General features: G+C 25.4%; 1 protein-coding gene and 1 long non-coding RNA gene across 3 annotated transcripts; both read right to left on the minus strand.

The window, feature by feature from the left end:
- Nucleotides 1-222: 222 nt before the first annotated feature.
- LOC114125010 (probable WRKY transcription factor protein 1) lies at nt 223-8,311 on the minus strand. The gene is made up of 4 exons (XM_027988483.2): nt 7,661-8,311; nt 7,468-7,580; nt 4,534-4,685; nt 223-3,349 (listed from the first exon to the last, which is right to left on the minus strand). Exons 1-4 carry the CDS (start codon nt 7,769-7,771, stop codon nt 1,449-1,451), a joined length of 2,277 nt encoding a protein of 758 aa, XP_027844284.2. The 5' UTR covers nt 7,772-8,311; the 3' UTR covers nt 223-1,448.
- Nucleotides 8,312-13,579: 5,268 nt separating this feature from the next.
- On the minus strand, nt 13,580-17,104 carry LOC126552101 (uncharacterized). Of its 2 annotated transcripts, none has more exons than XR_007605952.1 (3): nt 16,877-17,104; nt 15,368-15,477; nt 13,580-14,715 (listed from the first exon to the last, which is right to left on the minus strand). It is a non-coding gene; the product is annotated as an uncharacterized LOC126552101 (long non-coding RNA). The 2 variants fall into 2 exon arrangements; XR_007605953.1 differs by having other exon boundaries at nt 15,364-15,477.
- Nucleotides 17,105-17,361: the final 257 nt, after the last annotated feature.

A 17,361-nucleotide genomic window follows, 5' to 3' on the forward strand; every position in this document is an offset into this window, starting at 1 on the left:
AAAATCAAGAAAAATTTCAAATAAAATAATAATTATAACATTCGTATTAAAATTATTTCAATTAGTTATATAACTATAATACATTTTGGAGTCAATTATACTAGCTGTATTGATATATTGAAAACATTTTCTCAAGTTGTAAAAAAGGTTTGAAAATTGAATTTATCCAAACCAAGCAGGTAATTTAAAATTTCAGAAACCAAAGTATTGAGCAAAATAGACTTTTGTTGGTTTTACAGTATTTTAATTAATATGATTACTAAACATAAATATATGACAAAATTTTAAATTTAAACATAAATATTTGATTATTTGTAATGGTTACAAATTTTAATTCATTATATTTTTATGCTCTAGAATATACAATAATCAAAATTAATGTTATGAAAACAACAATTTAAAACAATAATTGAATGTACTAATAAAAGTTATCTATGTTTAAATTAATATATATACTAAAATAAATTAGAACACTGATAAGTATTTAATTATTAATTAGATCAACATTAAAATGTATGTGATTTACATAGCTAAAAATAAAGTTTTCTAAAAAAAATTAGTTTATTAAAAAAAAAACCCAAATATTGATAACAATTTTGATAATTGTTAAAAATATTTTAAACAGTTTTAATTAAGACACATTAATAAATCAAAATAATTAAAAAAAAAAATTTTAAACATGGTATTAAAGTACTGACCATATTACAATAATCAAAATAAATTGTATTTTGTGTCAAAAATAAAATTCAATTTCAACTAAATTTGAACAGATAAAAGATCAGAACATAATTTAGATTTCAAGCACTTAATACCGGTTTTTAACTTATAATTTTAATTTAAATTGTATTTGTACTACACACACATATTGTATAATTTTCTAAAACCTTATAAAAAAATTATGAAATCTAAATTCACATCAATAATATATTACAGTTAAAAATGTAATTATTTAATGGTTATCTTTTCAAAAATGTTTTTAATATTTTAGAAAAAACAAACTTAATAATGTTAATTTTAAAATAAAATAACAATATTTTTATACACTATATTATATAAATAGTAGGTATATAAAACATACTTAAAAATAATTCAACCTACATTTTTAAAAAATGGAATCTACTTAGTCTTTTTAGGTTTGTTTATGCCCCGCCATTGTGCCATATTAAATTTATGACACTGCCTATTCAAGCAGACAATAAATAGTATAATAGTTAATAATTAAATACAAATAAATTCTAAAAAACAAAAGGGAGAAGTTATAAATTAAATTAAACTCATTGGTGGGGCTATAGCAAACAACTACCATGTTTAATAACTACTAAACTAAAGATTTATTTTGTTATATATTATACTTAGCAATATTTTTATAAAGGTATACCCTTTTTATTTTACTATCTATAAATTTCCAATAAACGATTTCGATCACACTAATTTAAAATAATATGAAATTAATTGAAATAAACTTTATTAAGACTAACACACACAGGTTTTATATTATGGATAGTAATAAGATGTCTTAACCATTCAGGCGTATTTTCGTCAAACAAAGGAATCTTAAAAACTTCTTCTTTATTCTGCACCTTCAGTTGATGATTTTTCGATGTACCTTGATCAGATATATTATTTTCCAAAATGTTTGTTCTATTCGATTCTTGAGGATCTAAAGTATCAATATTACCAGATACTTTGTTTTCTAATATATCTGAAGTATTAGATATTTTATTTTTATTACTAACAGCGTTAGTCTTGACTTTATCATCAGATTCGGTGAATTTGATTCTCTTAAATTTGTTTTTGGTAGTCGATGCATGATTTGGCTTAGATTTTGAATTGTGAGTCAACTTGGAGCTATTATCAGTTATCTTCACTTTAGAAATTAATTCTTTACCGACTGACCTTTTCTTTTTATTAGAAGATTTATTATTATTTTTTACCTTACATATCTTAGAATCTGGTTTTTTTTCTGGATCTTCTTTTTTTTGTATTGAATTATGTTCTTTTTTTATATGTAGGTCATCTTTTGGAGATTTTAACGTTACATTATTTGTAATAATAATATCAGGGCTGAATAAACTTTTACGATCTTTTTCATAAATTTTTTTATAGTCCAAAGTTTTCATTGCTGAAACAGTGGGGGGACTGGACAATTTATTTTTTAAATTGTCAATATTTTTTTCATTATAACCACTAGTAGAAGCAATAGGACAGGTTTTATTAGATAACATATCTAAATTATTAGCAGTTGGTAAACAATCTTTTACGTTTTGATATGCTAGTTGAGTTCCTGCAGAGCTGGTAGTATCCAATGATTTAGTATTTTTGACAGTAGAGACTATTGTCTCAGACTTTTTGGTGTAACTAGAAATTGAAGATACATTCATTGTCAATGAAGGACTTTGATCACCTTGAATTGTAACAGAGCAACTCGAGGTACTTGTAGACAAATTATTCAAAATGTTTGGTGATTCCAATTTTCTATATTTTTTTGGTACTTTATCTTTTTGGCTTCTTTTAATTTCTTTCTTTTTATGTTTATTTTTTAAACAATGATTCTTTTGTTTTTCATCACTTGGTAACCATTCATCTTCCTCCTCTTTATTTATAATTCCTTGCAATCTTCGGTTTTTCTTCTTAACTATAATTGTCTTCTTAGAACTTTTGAATAGATTTTTTTCACTTTTCTCAATATTTGGTTGTATTTCATTTTTAGTTGGACTTTTTTGAACTTTTAATTTATCATGTTCAATATTAACTAGACTTTCTAAAAGTTTTAAGCTATTATTAATTTTATATTCTTCCTCCAATTTGAGTGGATCAGTATTTTTATCTCCATTTTGTTCTATGAAACCCGCCTTTGTTGTTTGAATTTCATTATTGATACACACGGTACTATCATTGATTTCATTAGCTTCAAAATAATCAATATCTTCATGGAAAGTTGTTTGTTGTATTTTCATAGCTAAAGATATTATAGCTTGTGTAGTTTTATCATCGTCATCAATAATTACAGATGAATGAGCTGTGTTCTGATTATTATTTATGGAGATATTATTAAACATTGTATTATTTGTTGATTCTATAAAAAGGTTGTTTACTTGTAATGCTTCCCTATAGTTTTGAAATGCTGTAGTTTCCAATTTATTGGTCGTTATATTTTTAACATTATCTCTTTCAGCCACTAAAATTGAATTTTGATCATTTTCAGAATTGTTGAATAAATATGATTGAATTGCTTTATCTGTATCAGTTGTATTATTGTTTGATTCGGGTGAACATTGGATTTGAGACAATTTAGAAGATTCTTGTAACAAAATATTCTCATTACAACACGGTTTTATTGCACCATCATCTGAAAAAATTGAAAATATAATAACACTTAATTATACATACACTTATAAACATTTATTTTTTATTTTTTTAAGAATTATTATGACTACTTGATGGAAGAAAATTAAATTAAGTAGTTTCGTTTTAAATCAAAGTGGAAAGCTTTTAAGTGGTAATTTTTATGTATATGCATATTAGCGTACTTAAGACACATATTAGATATTAATAATTGCATATACCAAATAATAGTGGTATACATCTTAAAAAGTTTGTTAAACATCTACAATTGTTATTGGTGCAAATTTAAAATAATTTAAAAAATATGGTGTTGTATCTAAATTAGCATTTTGGTTACCTGCCATAACTTCAGAGTATTTTTTAATCATTTAATATTAATAAAAATAATAATAAATTTGATATAAAAGTACTAATGGATTACTATAGTAGACTTAATTCAAAATGCAAATTTAAAAAATATATTACCAAGTACCTATTTGTAAAATTAAATAGTTAAAAATGATTATTGACTCAATACTTATAAGCAGGGCTAGGATTTGTATACAACAGCATGTTTTTTTTTTTGCTACGTCCAAATGAAATTTAAGTGAATAATGTCCACGATTTATATTATTGTAATGAAAATGGTACTATTTTTATTTTGCATGTTTTTGCATGTATTGAGATTAATGCATATTTAGTATGATTGTATTTATTGTATTTAAACTGATAATAATTAAACTGACCAAAGTCTATAACTTCGTTTTTTGGTCAAATATAAAATTTATTTTTATAAATACAATCCTATGGTTCAATATACTATGTAAGTTCCCCAACCATTTATATTCGAAAATTTAAAAAAATATGTGGTTGTAGCATAGAATACACATATTTCTACTATTGAATAAGAATTATACATTTTATTGCTACAATAATAAATTAATAATTAATGCACGTGAAAAATAAATAAATAATTAAATTTTTAATCTCAATTATATGTATTATATGACAATCAGCTAATCACTGATGTATTTCAATAAATAAATATATTTTTGTGTATATATTTAAAAAATTAAAATTCATATTTTGCATATTTTGGTAAATAAAATGAATATTTTACAATTTTTTATTGCATTCAAATCCTAGCCCTGCTTAAAGCAAACATGTATATAATATAAATTACTAGAAAATTAATAATATAATACTTACTTAAATTATTTGTCAATGAAAAACAACTTAAAGCACATTGAGTTCTTTTAATATTTTCCATTGAATTTTTAATAATAAACTGACAAAGGTACTCGTAAGTACCCCCAACTATACCATCAATAAACTTTTGGTGTTCAAATTCAAATTGAGATCTGAAAAAAAATGTATATTAACAACATATACTATAAACAAAAAGAATTATTTTATACGTTGTAGCACATAAACCATAAATATATACATATTATATTATATTATATAAATAATCAGTATACATATATATATATTTGATTTTATATTATTCAATATTCTTAAAAATATTACTTAAAGCGTTTTCCAATAAACAATTTATGATTCTCGTTAGCCAGACATTTAAAAAGTTTATGACACGGTGTGACACCATATAGTCATAAATAGGGCTGGGATTTTAATGCATTAAATTATATTTTATTACATTACATTTAATATTTTTTAATTTTATAGTATTATGTTACTTGTATAGTTTTGGACGTACTAATTGATTACTAATTCAGTTATAATTACTTAATAATAATTAATTTGGTTTTTGTGTTTGTTTTTTTATTTAATACAATTAACAAATTTAGTTTGAATAAAAATTAAATTCAATCTTATTTTTTTTTAAACTGTATTATAAATATAACAAAGATTTTATATTAAAAAAAAAAAAAAAAAATTACTTTTAAAAATTCCAAAATTTAATTGTTTTACATGCAAATATACAGGTATAATAAAATTATTGATCTAATGATTTATTTACAAGAGCATGCAATACTTCAATAAAATGTCTTTATAATATGAATATTACTTAATATTAGGTAGTAGGTTTATTATATAATAAATATTATATTAATTCATACTCAATAATGATTTGGCCACTCTCAATAACTAAATAATATGTTTTACGTTTAAGTGGACGTCTTGTTTTGAAGTTTTTTATTTCTCTTAATAAAACAATTTAAAAAGTAAAAAAGTGTATTTAGCAATAGAAGTATTAACAATTTTAAATTAACAAGACTCTAGAATGTGCAAATAACTAAGATAATAATTTATTTTAAAAGACTATTTTTTATTTAAAATACAAAAAATAAGGTTCATAATTTAAGTTGTAAATATATAGTTGTTTGAAATATAAAAAAACAAAATGTTAAGTTAGAAATTTTGTTCTTTTTTCAACTTTCTATACCTATCATAAGAAATAATTAGGTCTCTCAAGTTACATTATAGAGTTTACACTGTACCTTTGTAAATTTTTTTTTTTGTGCTAATAAGAGTTGAAATTTAACAATATCAACTTTAAATTATAATAAATTATATCATACTTTATTGTTTTTTTTAATCACCTGAAGTCATGAAAATCAAAATTCAAATTCTCCTAATGTTTTTAAACTATACTTGTAGTTTTAAATATTAGGGTATCTTATCTATGCACATTACCAGTTGATTGCTCTTTACCGTGTTTAACCACTCAACAACTATTCTTTAATTTTAGATAATATATTCTTGTAATAAATGGATGATGTAAAAGTAGTATAAAATTGTAATAAAAATTCTTATTAAACAAGTTTTATAATATTAAAAATTATTATATATTATCATTGTTTGCCGACTTGTCATTCATTTAATTAACATTAATAATATATAAAAATAATTAGAAAAAATAATCGCATAGTAAATTTTCTACCTTCTAAATTAGTAACAGATTCTTTGTTTTGTATTTTATTGTAAAATTTTTTTGCAAAAACTATAAAACATAATATGAAAATATAAAACCACGTGAATCCAATAATTGTCACTCAATAACTAAATATATGTTAAAAAATTATACTGTGCAAGAAAAGAGGGTGCTAATCTTTATAATTATATAGTCAAAATAATAAAGATATAAATTGGGTAGTAGCATAGTACAAGATAGTCAAATATTATTAGTATATTTTAAGCTATTATGGGATATAATGTACAAGCTTTATAGACTCAATATTGCCATAATTTTACTCTCAATTAATTATATACATCAAATTAAAGATAAATTAGGTTTTTAAATGAACTGATCACATAATTTTTATTTTTTTTGAAGGGGGAGTCGAATGTGATCATTAATGAATACAAAAAAATAGACTAAAAATGTGATTATAAAATGTAAGTCTAACTAAACCTTCAAAGATGCAATAGCTTTTAAGAAATGTATGTATGAGTTTCAGCTAGGCTGAGCATTAACAAATTAAAAGTTAAAATTAAGTTAATTAACTCATTACTTTTTTGTCAAATTAACTTTTAACTTAATAAGTTACTTTTTTTAAGATTTATGAGTTAACTTCAAGTTAATTTGATTCAAACATATCTAAATTAAGTTAATTTTTGTCTAAAAAATAATGCAAATTTTTTAATGAGGTTTTTAGAAAAGTAGGTTTTTTGATAGCTAGTTAATACTTTGATGTATCATTTTAAATTTCCCCTGTAATTTTCATGGGCGTAAAGAAAAACTATCTAATAAACATTACTATGTGTCTGGAATTTTTTATTATGCAAATTAGAAAATTTTAACTTAAGAGTTAACGAAAAAAATATGAATAACTTTTAACTTAACTTAACAAGTAAAAAAAAATCGTGAACTTGTTCAGCCTTGCGAGTTTGTATGAAATTACATTATAATGTTATCATCAGTTTATTTTTATCTGAAGCTACTTGTTTATTTCAAATAAATTATTAATGGAATAACTTAATAAAATTATTTAAATAATTATAGTTTATAGTATATCCACAAAGTTGAACAAATATGATTATATTAATAAATTTAGAGAACAATTTATAAGTTTGTTGCTATTACTTATTTTCCAAAACAAATATACCGATTTAATCTGTTTATTAGAAAAGATAACACAATATGATAAAAATTGTAGTAATAAATACATTACTTACTCATTGATTGTGTTTGTAATATCCTGTTTTAGATTTTCTATTGTTGTATTAGGTTTGTTCATGCATGTGTTTATGATCTCGGTTATTTTCTTTTTAAAATCGCCAACAAAAATCTGCAAGTTATTTGATCAAAAAATCAAATATTGATTAAAAAAAAAAAAATATTAAAAATATTCAGTGGATTTTTTATTACATCTTCCTGTTGTACTGTCCTGTTGTATATTAGTGTGTACCACTTATCGGCAGTCATATTCTCCATGTCAAGCAGTGCAGGGTCGAATGACGGTGCTGGCGGGCGGTCCATTATTTCCTAAATGAACATAGGTTGGAATTGCCAATCTGCAAATTCTATTTCCGAAATCCGAAAGAATAATGTCTCACTGTCGACGACACCAGCAATCACCGATCACTGGTATACTCAAGTTGCAAACTAGTAAGGAACCTTTGAGGTTTGTCTCGGCGTGCCAACAACAAGTAAAGTATCGAAAAACTAAAGAGCCAGCTTATAGAAATCGGATAAAAGGAACTACCGACAATAGGATGTAAATCGACCACCGGGTGTCGGGCTTGTAACAGCCACGGGGAATCGGACCAAAAGCAGCTACCCGAAATCGGGCAGAACATGGATCACAAGAGATTGGAAAAATCGCACGTGTGTGGGTACTCGGTGGGTCGGTCTTGAGCGGTGAGCGGGCTGTAGGACGTACTTACAAGAACACAGAATGCCGGAGATTTAGGATGAGTTGTAAATGTACGTCGTCCGACGGTGGGTGCTGTTCGGTCGTAGCGGCGGCGGAGGAGTGCGGGTGGCCCGAATAGTGTAAGATTTGAGTTGTTAATCGTTATCAGCGTACGTCTGGGCTGTTATCACACGAGACAACAGTTGTTGTGCAAAATAAATAATAATAATAATATTGTGTATGTTTATCGTTAGATAACACGGTTATACCCTGATAAAGTGCCGGCTGGACCAAGGTGGATATATTATATCGAACCTCGGACGGACGGACATGGACACTGGAATACTGAACAGCAAGTAAGCGAGTCACATGTTGTATTATGTAGAGAAAGACAATCGGGAACGACGTGGATAAAAATAAAGAGATGAGAAAGTGTAAGATGTACGACGTACGGCATATACCCATCAATCGAATTAAAAATTTAATGTCAAACAAACATTTATTAATATATCTTACAATTGAGGATAATAAAAAATAATTTTTCCAAAAAAAAAAAAAATCAAAAATAATAATTGTAATGACAATTGGACGGAAGTCTTGTGTTTCATTATTTTCTATATTGTTGTTGTATTGTTATTGCCGCATTACCTCCATCGCCATCGCTATCTTTCGAATTATCGAATAAAATCCAAGCGACACTGCTCAAACAGCTGATCGATTTGTTCACAATTTAATGAGACTATATACACACACACACACACCACACACACACACATATATATATATATACATACGAACTATGAAGTTACTATCGAAAAAAGTGAAGAAACGCCCAACCCAATGCGACTAATATGTTGTTGTACTAAGCCCATAAAGCGCCATTTAATATTTGAATTGGAAACATTTTCAAATACTACTTAGTAGGTACATTCTGCATAATATTAGTAAATAATATACATCGGTATTGTGGTATTATCATGATACCGATGTATATCAGGGGCCGGTGAAATTCGATTTCGGGTGTGTGGAACCCCTTAGCGCCTTCGAGGTGGTCGAGTGAAAATTGTTTCACCGGAAATTCGGTATGAAATGGTAATCGGGCGTCCAGAAAAGAAATCATTCACTAAAAAAGAAAGAAAAGTACTAGTCGATTGTCGTGTATAACGTGTACCTACATTCAATTATTATTTTTTTTATTTTATTCTATTCTATAAAACATATAATCATTTGATGTAAATGTAAAGAAATGTAAAAGTTTGTCTCAACGCTTTCCCGATTTTTTTTTCAAACTTTTTTAATTTTAATTAAAAATAAATAATAAATAAATACGAAAAATGGTAATTGAGTGTCTAGCTATCAGTCTTCACATGATGTAAATCGATATCCGACAGTGCAATCCGCCTACGGCGGATTGTCGTATACCTCCTGACGTCGATAGTCTAATGTTGTATCGTAGGATTAGTTAAAGTCGAATAACATGTAAACATTCAAGTTAAGTTGTCAGTCGTCGTTGGGAAAAATCGATTTAAACACAAATTAAACCCACCAGATAGGCAATCCCACTACGTCGGATCGCGGACATTATGCGAGTAGTAAGTGATGTCAAAATGTTGTGTAAATTCAAGCTTCAAATAGTATATACCTAATACCTATATCCTATATGGACAATCTGATGTAATATAACATGCAAATTATATATTTATAAAGAATACAGTATATAGCAGTGGCGTAACTGAGGGCCCGCAGACCCCGCGTTGCGGGGGGGCCCATCGTAATTTGGGGCCTTTGGTTATAGGGTTATAGGTATTTGAATTCTTTGATATAACAATATGTTAGGGGCCCATTCTTAACATTTTTATTTTTGCGGGGGAGCCCAAGTTTTTTTGTTACGCCATTGGTATATAGAGGTATAAGTGTATAGTTAATATGAATTAAATGAATTAATAGGCGAACTATTTTAACACAATGATTTGTATTAAAAAGATTGTCCAGTCGCTTGCCCGGTGCTTTTTTGTACCTACGGGTTAAAAAATAAATATTTTCAAAAAATGATACCTAATCGAGTGTCTAGCTATCAGTCATGTTAACATATAAATCGATATCCGAAAGTTGAATCCATAGTTGTTGTCAATTGTCATATATACCTCCTAACATCGAAGTTCAGGTGTTGTCAAACATTTAATCACCAATTCAACTAAAATATATTATTATGATATACACCTGAGAAAACGAATACAATACAGTGCGATACAAACACTCTTGTGATCGAAGACATGTATGTATAAAAAAAAAAATACAACGATAATATAATGTAATTTATTGAATCGAAAACAGAGTATTGTAAGTCGGTAAATGAATAATATGCTTCATGTTCATAGTACTAATTTTAGTATAAAAAAACTTCTTATGAATAAGGAAATAAAGATATTCGTAGGTAAATACCTTAATTAATAATAGAAACAACATTTTTTTTCACGCACTGAAGTTGACGGTAGTTTTAAGTAGTAATCACCGGTGAAAATCAATTTACACAAAACTAAACGCGTACTGCGATGGATCACGGTCAATGGGGGTGCATATTTGAAATTATATATCTGTTCAGTATACAATAAAAAATGACGCGAAAGTACTTTTGATAAATTTAAACTGTAATTCATCACTTAATAATATTATAGCATCAGAAAAAATGTTTAAAGTTATTCTAAATGTACTCCCTTAACGCGCTGTAGTACTACAAACACTTAATATGTATATATTTTATATAATAATCGTAATAATTTGTTATTAAAAAAAATCTTAGATGTGTTTACATATCGTATAAGAGAAAGTAATACGAGTGATGATCTTCATGACCAACTGAACGAAAACAAAAAATAAATAAATAAATTCTTATTCTATTAAAAATGTAAATCATAAACAGAATTAATAACAAAAAATTAAGTTTGGTTGCCTATATTAAACTCCTTAAAAACGGTTTTTATCGAATTACGTATCAAGGGAACTGTTCTGACATTTATTGAGGAGTAATTAATGAGACAACTAGAAACCAAAATCGACACGATGGGCTGTGAATAGTTGATAATTAGCTATTTTATCATGTTTGTCACACAACATATTTAAAATGCACACCGGAATCACTATACAAACTCCCTACATTAAACTATACGTTCACCAGCTATTGCTAGTTCCATCAGTACGATTAGAAAAAATATTTATAATAAATATTAAAAGTACTGTAAAAAGCTGAATCGAATGTTAATAAGGTAGGCATTTCACTTTATTTTAACTGTGACTGTATTTATGTAATCGGTGTACGTTTTGATCGGCTGAAATTATATTTTTATGAGTTATTATTATTGTTTGTGTCAGATTTTTTTTATGATTAAGGATATTGGTTATACTATATACATATAGTGTCTACAATATAGTGTGATGACATCATTATTTTATTTCGTCGGAATCAAATAATATTTTAATTACACCATAAATTTGTTTTATGAAATATGATGAAATATGTAACTATCGTTTCTGCGTTTTTCTTCGTATATTTATAGATAACAAGTTAAAATATTATACTATATATACATATTTTACTGAATAGAAATAGTAATACTTTTAGTACTATTTGGTATTGCAATTTTTTTACTATGAATTGGTAAATTATCATAAGTTGTTAGTTATTATAACTATCAATATGATTATTTACATTACAATAGTAAATTATCATTAAAATTCCTAAATTATAAGAAATTAATTTTAAAACCTGAAAAAAGAATACATTCGTATACATATCATTATTTTTCATTATGTAAATAATATAAACTAACATATTATTTTATATTTTATACTATATAAATTCATATGTACCTATGAATACATGACGGCTGAAATGACTATGCCGGGAACGTTGTAATTGACATTTGTAATTACAATTTACACAGAAAAAAAACATTTAAATTGTATCTGAACAATACAATGTCATGTTAAAATGTATAAAATAAATTTATATATATAATGTATATATCTATACACATCATTTTATTTAAATTTACAAAATCAAAACTTAGTGTTATAACTGTTTCACTTACAGTGGAACCTTGATTAGTCAGAATTCAAAAGAATTGTAATTTTTCAACTTATCGAGGTTTTCGACTTAACTAAGGTTTTAGAATTACCAAGGATTTAGAAAAAAAATCAACTTAGAGTTTTTAAAATGTATGTAGATATATAGATGTATAGATATAAGTTTTTAATTATTATATACAATATAAAAAAATGTGATAATATAGTTTATTTAAATAAAAAAAAAAAAATTACCACAAAATAAATATGTACAGTTTTGCAACTTTATAATAGATAATTTGTTATCTTACTTTAACTTAAAATTTGAGAGCCCATGCTATTATCAATAGTATTTAAGCCGATTAGACAAGTGTTTATAAAATTATCCGTTATTATTTATCTATATTGTCTATATTGTCCGTCTATATTCGGAACACAGAATGTTCGAGTTATCTATAGCTTTTCTTACGAATAATCGAGGTTTTCGCATGGGAGCGGATTTTTTTTCGACTTATCAATGTTTTCGACTTATTGATGTTCGACTTATCGAGGTTCCACTGTAAATGAATTTATTTTAAAATTAATAATATAATATACGTACCTAATGTGTAAAGCTGTCTATGTAACAATAATTTAAAACCGTCTTAAATTGTCATAAATTATTAGTTTAAATTAAAAATAGTAAATAATATAATAAAATAAATCTGGTCCATTAAAATATATTTATAATCATATAGTTTTGCATTGAAACATATCAACCGGCAAGGTCATAAATTTAAAATACATTTATAAATAAGTATTCCAATGTATTATACTAGGCATGTACCTGAATTGTTATCATTAAGGCAATACCTCATATCTCACGTTTTTGAAATTGTTAAATTAAAGTATATCCAATTACAAACTTCGACCATTATAATACCATTATATTTTTAATAATAAATATTATTATATTAGTATAAAGTATTTTATGCATATAATGTATTAGTAAAAAAATATGATTTTCAGTTGTACCTACCTATTTTACATATAATATTGTCCTTTGATTTAATTAGGTAGGTACATAGATACGTTAAATTATTTCGTGTTTTAAATAGATATTTATGTCTACATTATACTTATAGATCTTTTCTTATAACATACTAAATACTTATTTATATAATATATATTAGGTTTCATGTATAAATATATTAAATATTATCAACATTTATAGATATTATACTCAACATTTTCAAAACAGTCATCTATACTTCGAAATTCAAATTGGTTTGTTCCGAAATAAGACACTCTTGTTAAATTTAAAAAAATTGAAACATTTAAAAATCGAGTACGTCTAATATATGTAGGCAGTTAAAAAAATTACAAAATCATAACTTGAATAAATTTATTATCATATGAAAAAAGTGGATGTGTACGCTTGGTGAATTCCTCTACGCTGAAACATAAAGTCGTTGGCAAAATGTTTTCAAAGGATAGAAATACCCAAATACGTCATTATATTTTATATAGGTAGAACATTATAACATTAAGCTAAGATATCACATTAAAATGACTACACATTTAGTATATCTAATTATTGGTATTATTATTAACATAAAACAAAAATTCTTTTCCAAAAAATTACATAATTTACGCCCATGGTAGTACCTATATGGTATAATATAAAGCGTCGCGCGTTGTCGTTGTTCGTAGACAGCTGTCAGTTTTGAGATTCATCTGTGTAGTGCTCACTCCAACCGAAAAAGCACAGACCCACGCACGAAGACGAAAAGCAGGATCATACATAAACAATCGAAAATATTTTTTACGAATTTCGTGGATTAATTGAAAACGATACGTCACAAAAAATTTATGATTACTTTAATCTCATAGATTGGAATCCTAAACTAAGATTTGTTAATGGTATCAAGGATAAGAAATTACAAGCTTAAACATTGGAATTAAATCTCCAATTTGGAAACACCTATAGGTTAAACCTAATAGGAAGAAAAATTAGAGATGACGTTATTTCAATAGTATGATTGGTGATGCAGTAAGCAAATTCTATTTCCACAATATCAATATTTTGTCTTAGAAATGTGGAATCATTCATCGTCTCAGCATAATTTTGCATCATCGGTAACATCAATTATTTAACGATGATAGACCCGTATGGACGTATACCAAATGGAAGGTGGCTGGGATCTCTTTGTGTAATATTACATAAAAAGATCCCAGCCTCCTTCTGTTCGGTATAATATGTCCATACGTGTCTATCAAAATGCACGTTGTCTTTAATTTTCCTACCAAGTTTCTTGGTTGTGGTGCCAATTTATAGGATCTCAAACTTCGAACTCCATATGTTCTCCTTCTCAAAGTTGTTTTAAATGAAATCTTCAGATTTGCGGACGATCTTAAATAATTCTTCATATGCCAGATTTTTTTTTATGGTCACATTTGACGAGTGTCATAGAATATTTCGTACACTCGAATTTTGTGTGAGAGAGATCCATAACAATAGGTTTCACTGAAACATACGAGTATAATTATATTAATTACGTTTACATAAATAAATTCAAATGTTTCAAATTGATTTAATATAATACTAATCGTTTATTCGTATAATCTAAATAATATTGACTTTAGTTAATTATTTTTTTTTATGATTATTTTAGATAATCTTTTTCTAAAGGGGTAGTTAAATGTAGTATAACTATAACTACACTTATCATTGAAAGTATACACTTCATATTTTTCAATTAAGTAAATGATTTCAATAACTGAAAAATACATAAAAATGTGTACAAATCCTTCTGCCTTTTCATAAATTAAAGGATGTTATTAAGATATTAAATCAATAATAAATAAATTGAAAATATACGTTAATTACAATTGATTTATTTAATTTCTAATGTCAAATTATTTTAATTATTTACGCGATAACAGTAAAAAATTTACGAAAAACTAAAAATAGAAAATTAAAATAATTAAAAAAAAATAATAAATAAGTAAGTACCTAAATATTTAAAAAAATATATACATTTATATTTGTTATTTTCCAAAACATCAATTTACCTATTGAACGTTTACTTCTATTTCATAACACTACTAATTAGAATTTTGTGTTTAATCAAAATAAATTTATTAAAATTAATATTGTTTAGGTAATCACTACCTACTCATTGTCTCCACGATAATAAGCTGGCCATAAAATTGGTAATCAATTGGCTTAGTAGGCAGCGTCGTCAATGTTTCACTTAATTTCGTCCACAATTATATGATTTATTGGCTAAAAAATAATTTTTTTGTTTTATAATAGTGGCAGTCTGCAATCGTATTGCTAAAAAAGTGAATCGTCGGTTATCGTATTTCACCCAAATGGCCAAATACAAAATACAAAATACTCGTACCTATGATTTCAGTCTTAACTATGTTTTATTAATTTTATTTTTATTATCAAAGAACACGCCTCAAATTTTTTATCAAAAATACCTAGAACATAACTTATCATGTTCAATAAAATTAAATTCAAATTCATTAAAATGTATTATCGATGTTCATGGTTCATGGATCAGAATTTTGAATTTGTGTATACAGTTATTAGCGCATAATTTCTTAATTATGTAAAAAAAGATAATTTTTTTTTTTTTTTTATCTCAAAATCCTTAAAATCAGAACTATTTTATAAAATAAATTATTTAAAAGATGAAAGTATTTTTTTTTATTCTTTAAATACAGATAATGTATATTATACTAAGCCATAAACGTTAAAAACACATTCCTATTTTTCTTTTTTCTTTTTTGACAATATTTTAACCAAACATCCAGGAATACTTTAAAAGTTATTTAACTTTTAAGAGTTTTTACTAGTAGATTATAAAAGGTTTATGAAATAAATATTAAGCAGCATTTAAATTAAATTAGAATTTTAAATAGCATTAAAATTTAACTCTTACATCATTTTTTGTCTATTTATGTATTATAGACATTAAATGTAGGTATAAAACATTTTCAATATTCTAAATTTTTAGATTAAAACTAAAATATACTTTTTTAAATTAATATTAAATTTGTCAATAGTTTTTTGATTTTATAAACATTTTGATATAACAAAGAATAAAATATACTTTTTCTTTTCTTTTAATTTATTATTATTTATTTTTATATTTTTGTTGAGGTATGAATATACCAAATATAATTTTTAATTTTATTATTTCATAATAAATTATTTTGAAAATAATTAAGTTACTTTGCTAATGAATTATAAATATTTATTTCTATTACATTTAAAAATGCTGTATCCCTAATCATCCCAAAATGATATTTTTTAACGTAATTTATTTGACTGAAATTTAATAAATTAATATAATATTATTTTTCTTTTTATATTAATCAAAATTTATGATATTATCTTAACAAAAATTTTAATAATATAATAGGTACATGTATGATGTATTTCATTTTGTATATAAAATTGTTTAATTATTTATTGAAAAAAACAATTAACAATATGTCCTGACGGACAATGTACGAATAATCTATCTATGATTGCGGATTTTTTTCCCATTTAAATTTAAAATAACATTATCATATTATATAAAATATTAAAATTACGTTAATAGCATTTTTAAATTTCACAGTTTAAAGAACTGGAAGATAAATAAAATACAATTTAAAACCTATTTTACCTGTCACAAGTCGGAGAAAAAGAAACATGTCGATCAGAAGTATTAAAGTATCATCGTTTTTTGTGACATATCGTTTTCAACTAATCGACAAAACTCGTAAAAAATATTTCCAATTGTTTGTGTATGATCATGTTTTTCGTCTTCGTGCGTGGATCTGTGGTTTTTCGGTTGGAGTAGGCACTACACATATGAATCGTGAAACTGACAGCTGTCTACGAACAACGACGATGCGCCACGCTTTATATTATACAATATCCCACCATGGGCGTAAATTGTGTAATATTTTGGAGGGGAAATTTTGTTTTATGCCAATAATATCAAAGATTAGATTTACCAAATATGTTCGCATTTTAACGTTATATCTAAGCTAAATGTTCTATAATGTTCTATGATTATGACTATAACATAATACAGTGGCGTTTATATATGATGTTCAAGGGGATGGGGGGTGAAAATAAATCCAACCCTACCCACCCGACCCCATA

Source organism: Aphis gossypii, chromosome X (assembly GCF_020184175.1).
Source record: "Aphis gossypii isolate Hap1 chromosome X, ASM2018417v2, whole genome shotgun sequence".
NCBI lineage: Eukaryota > Metazoa > Arthropoda > Insecta > Hemiptera > Aphididae > Aphis > Aphis gossypii.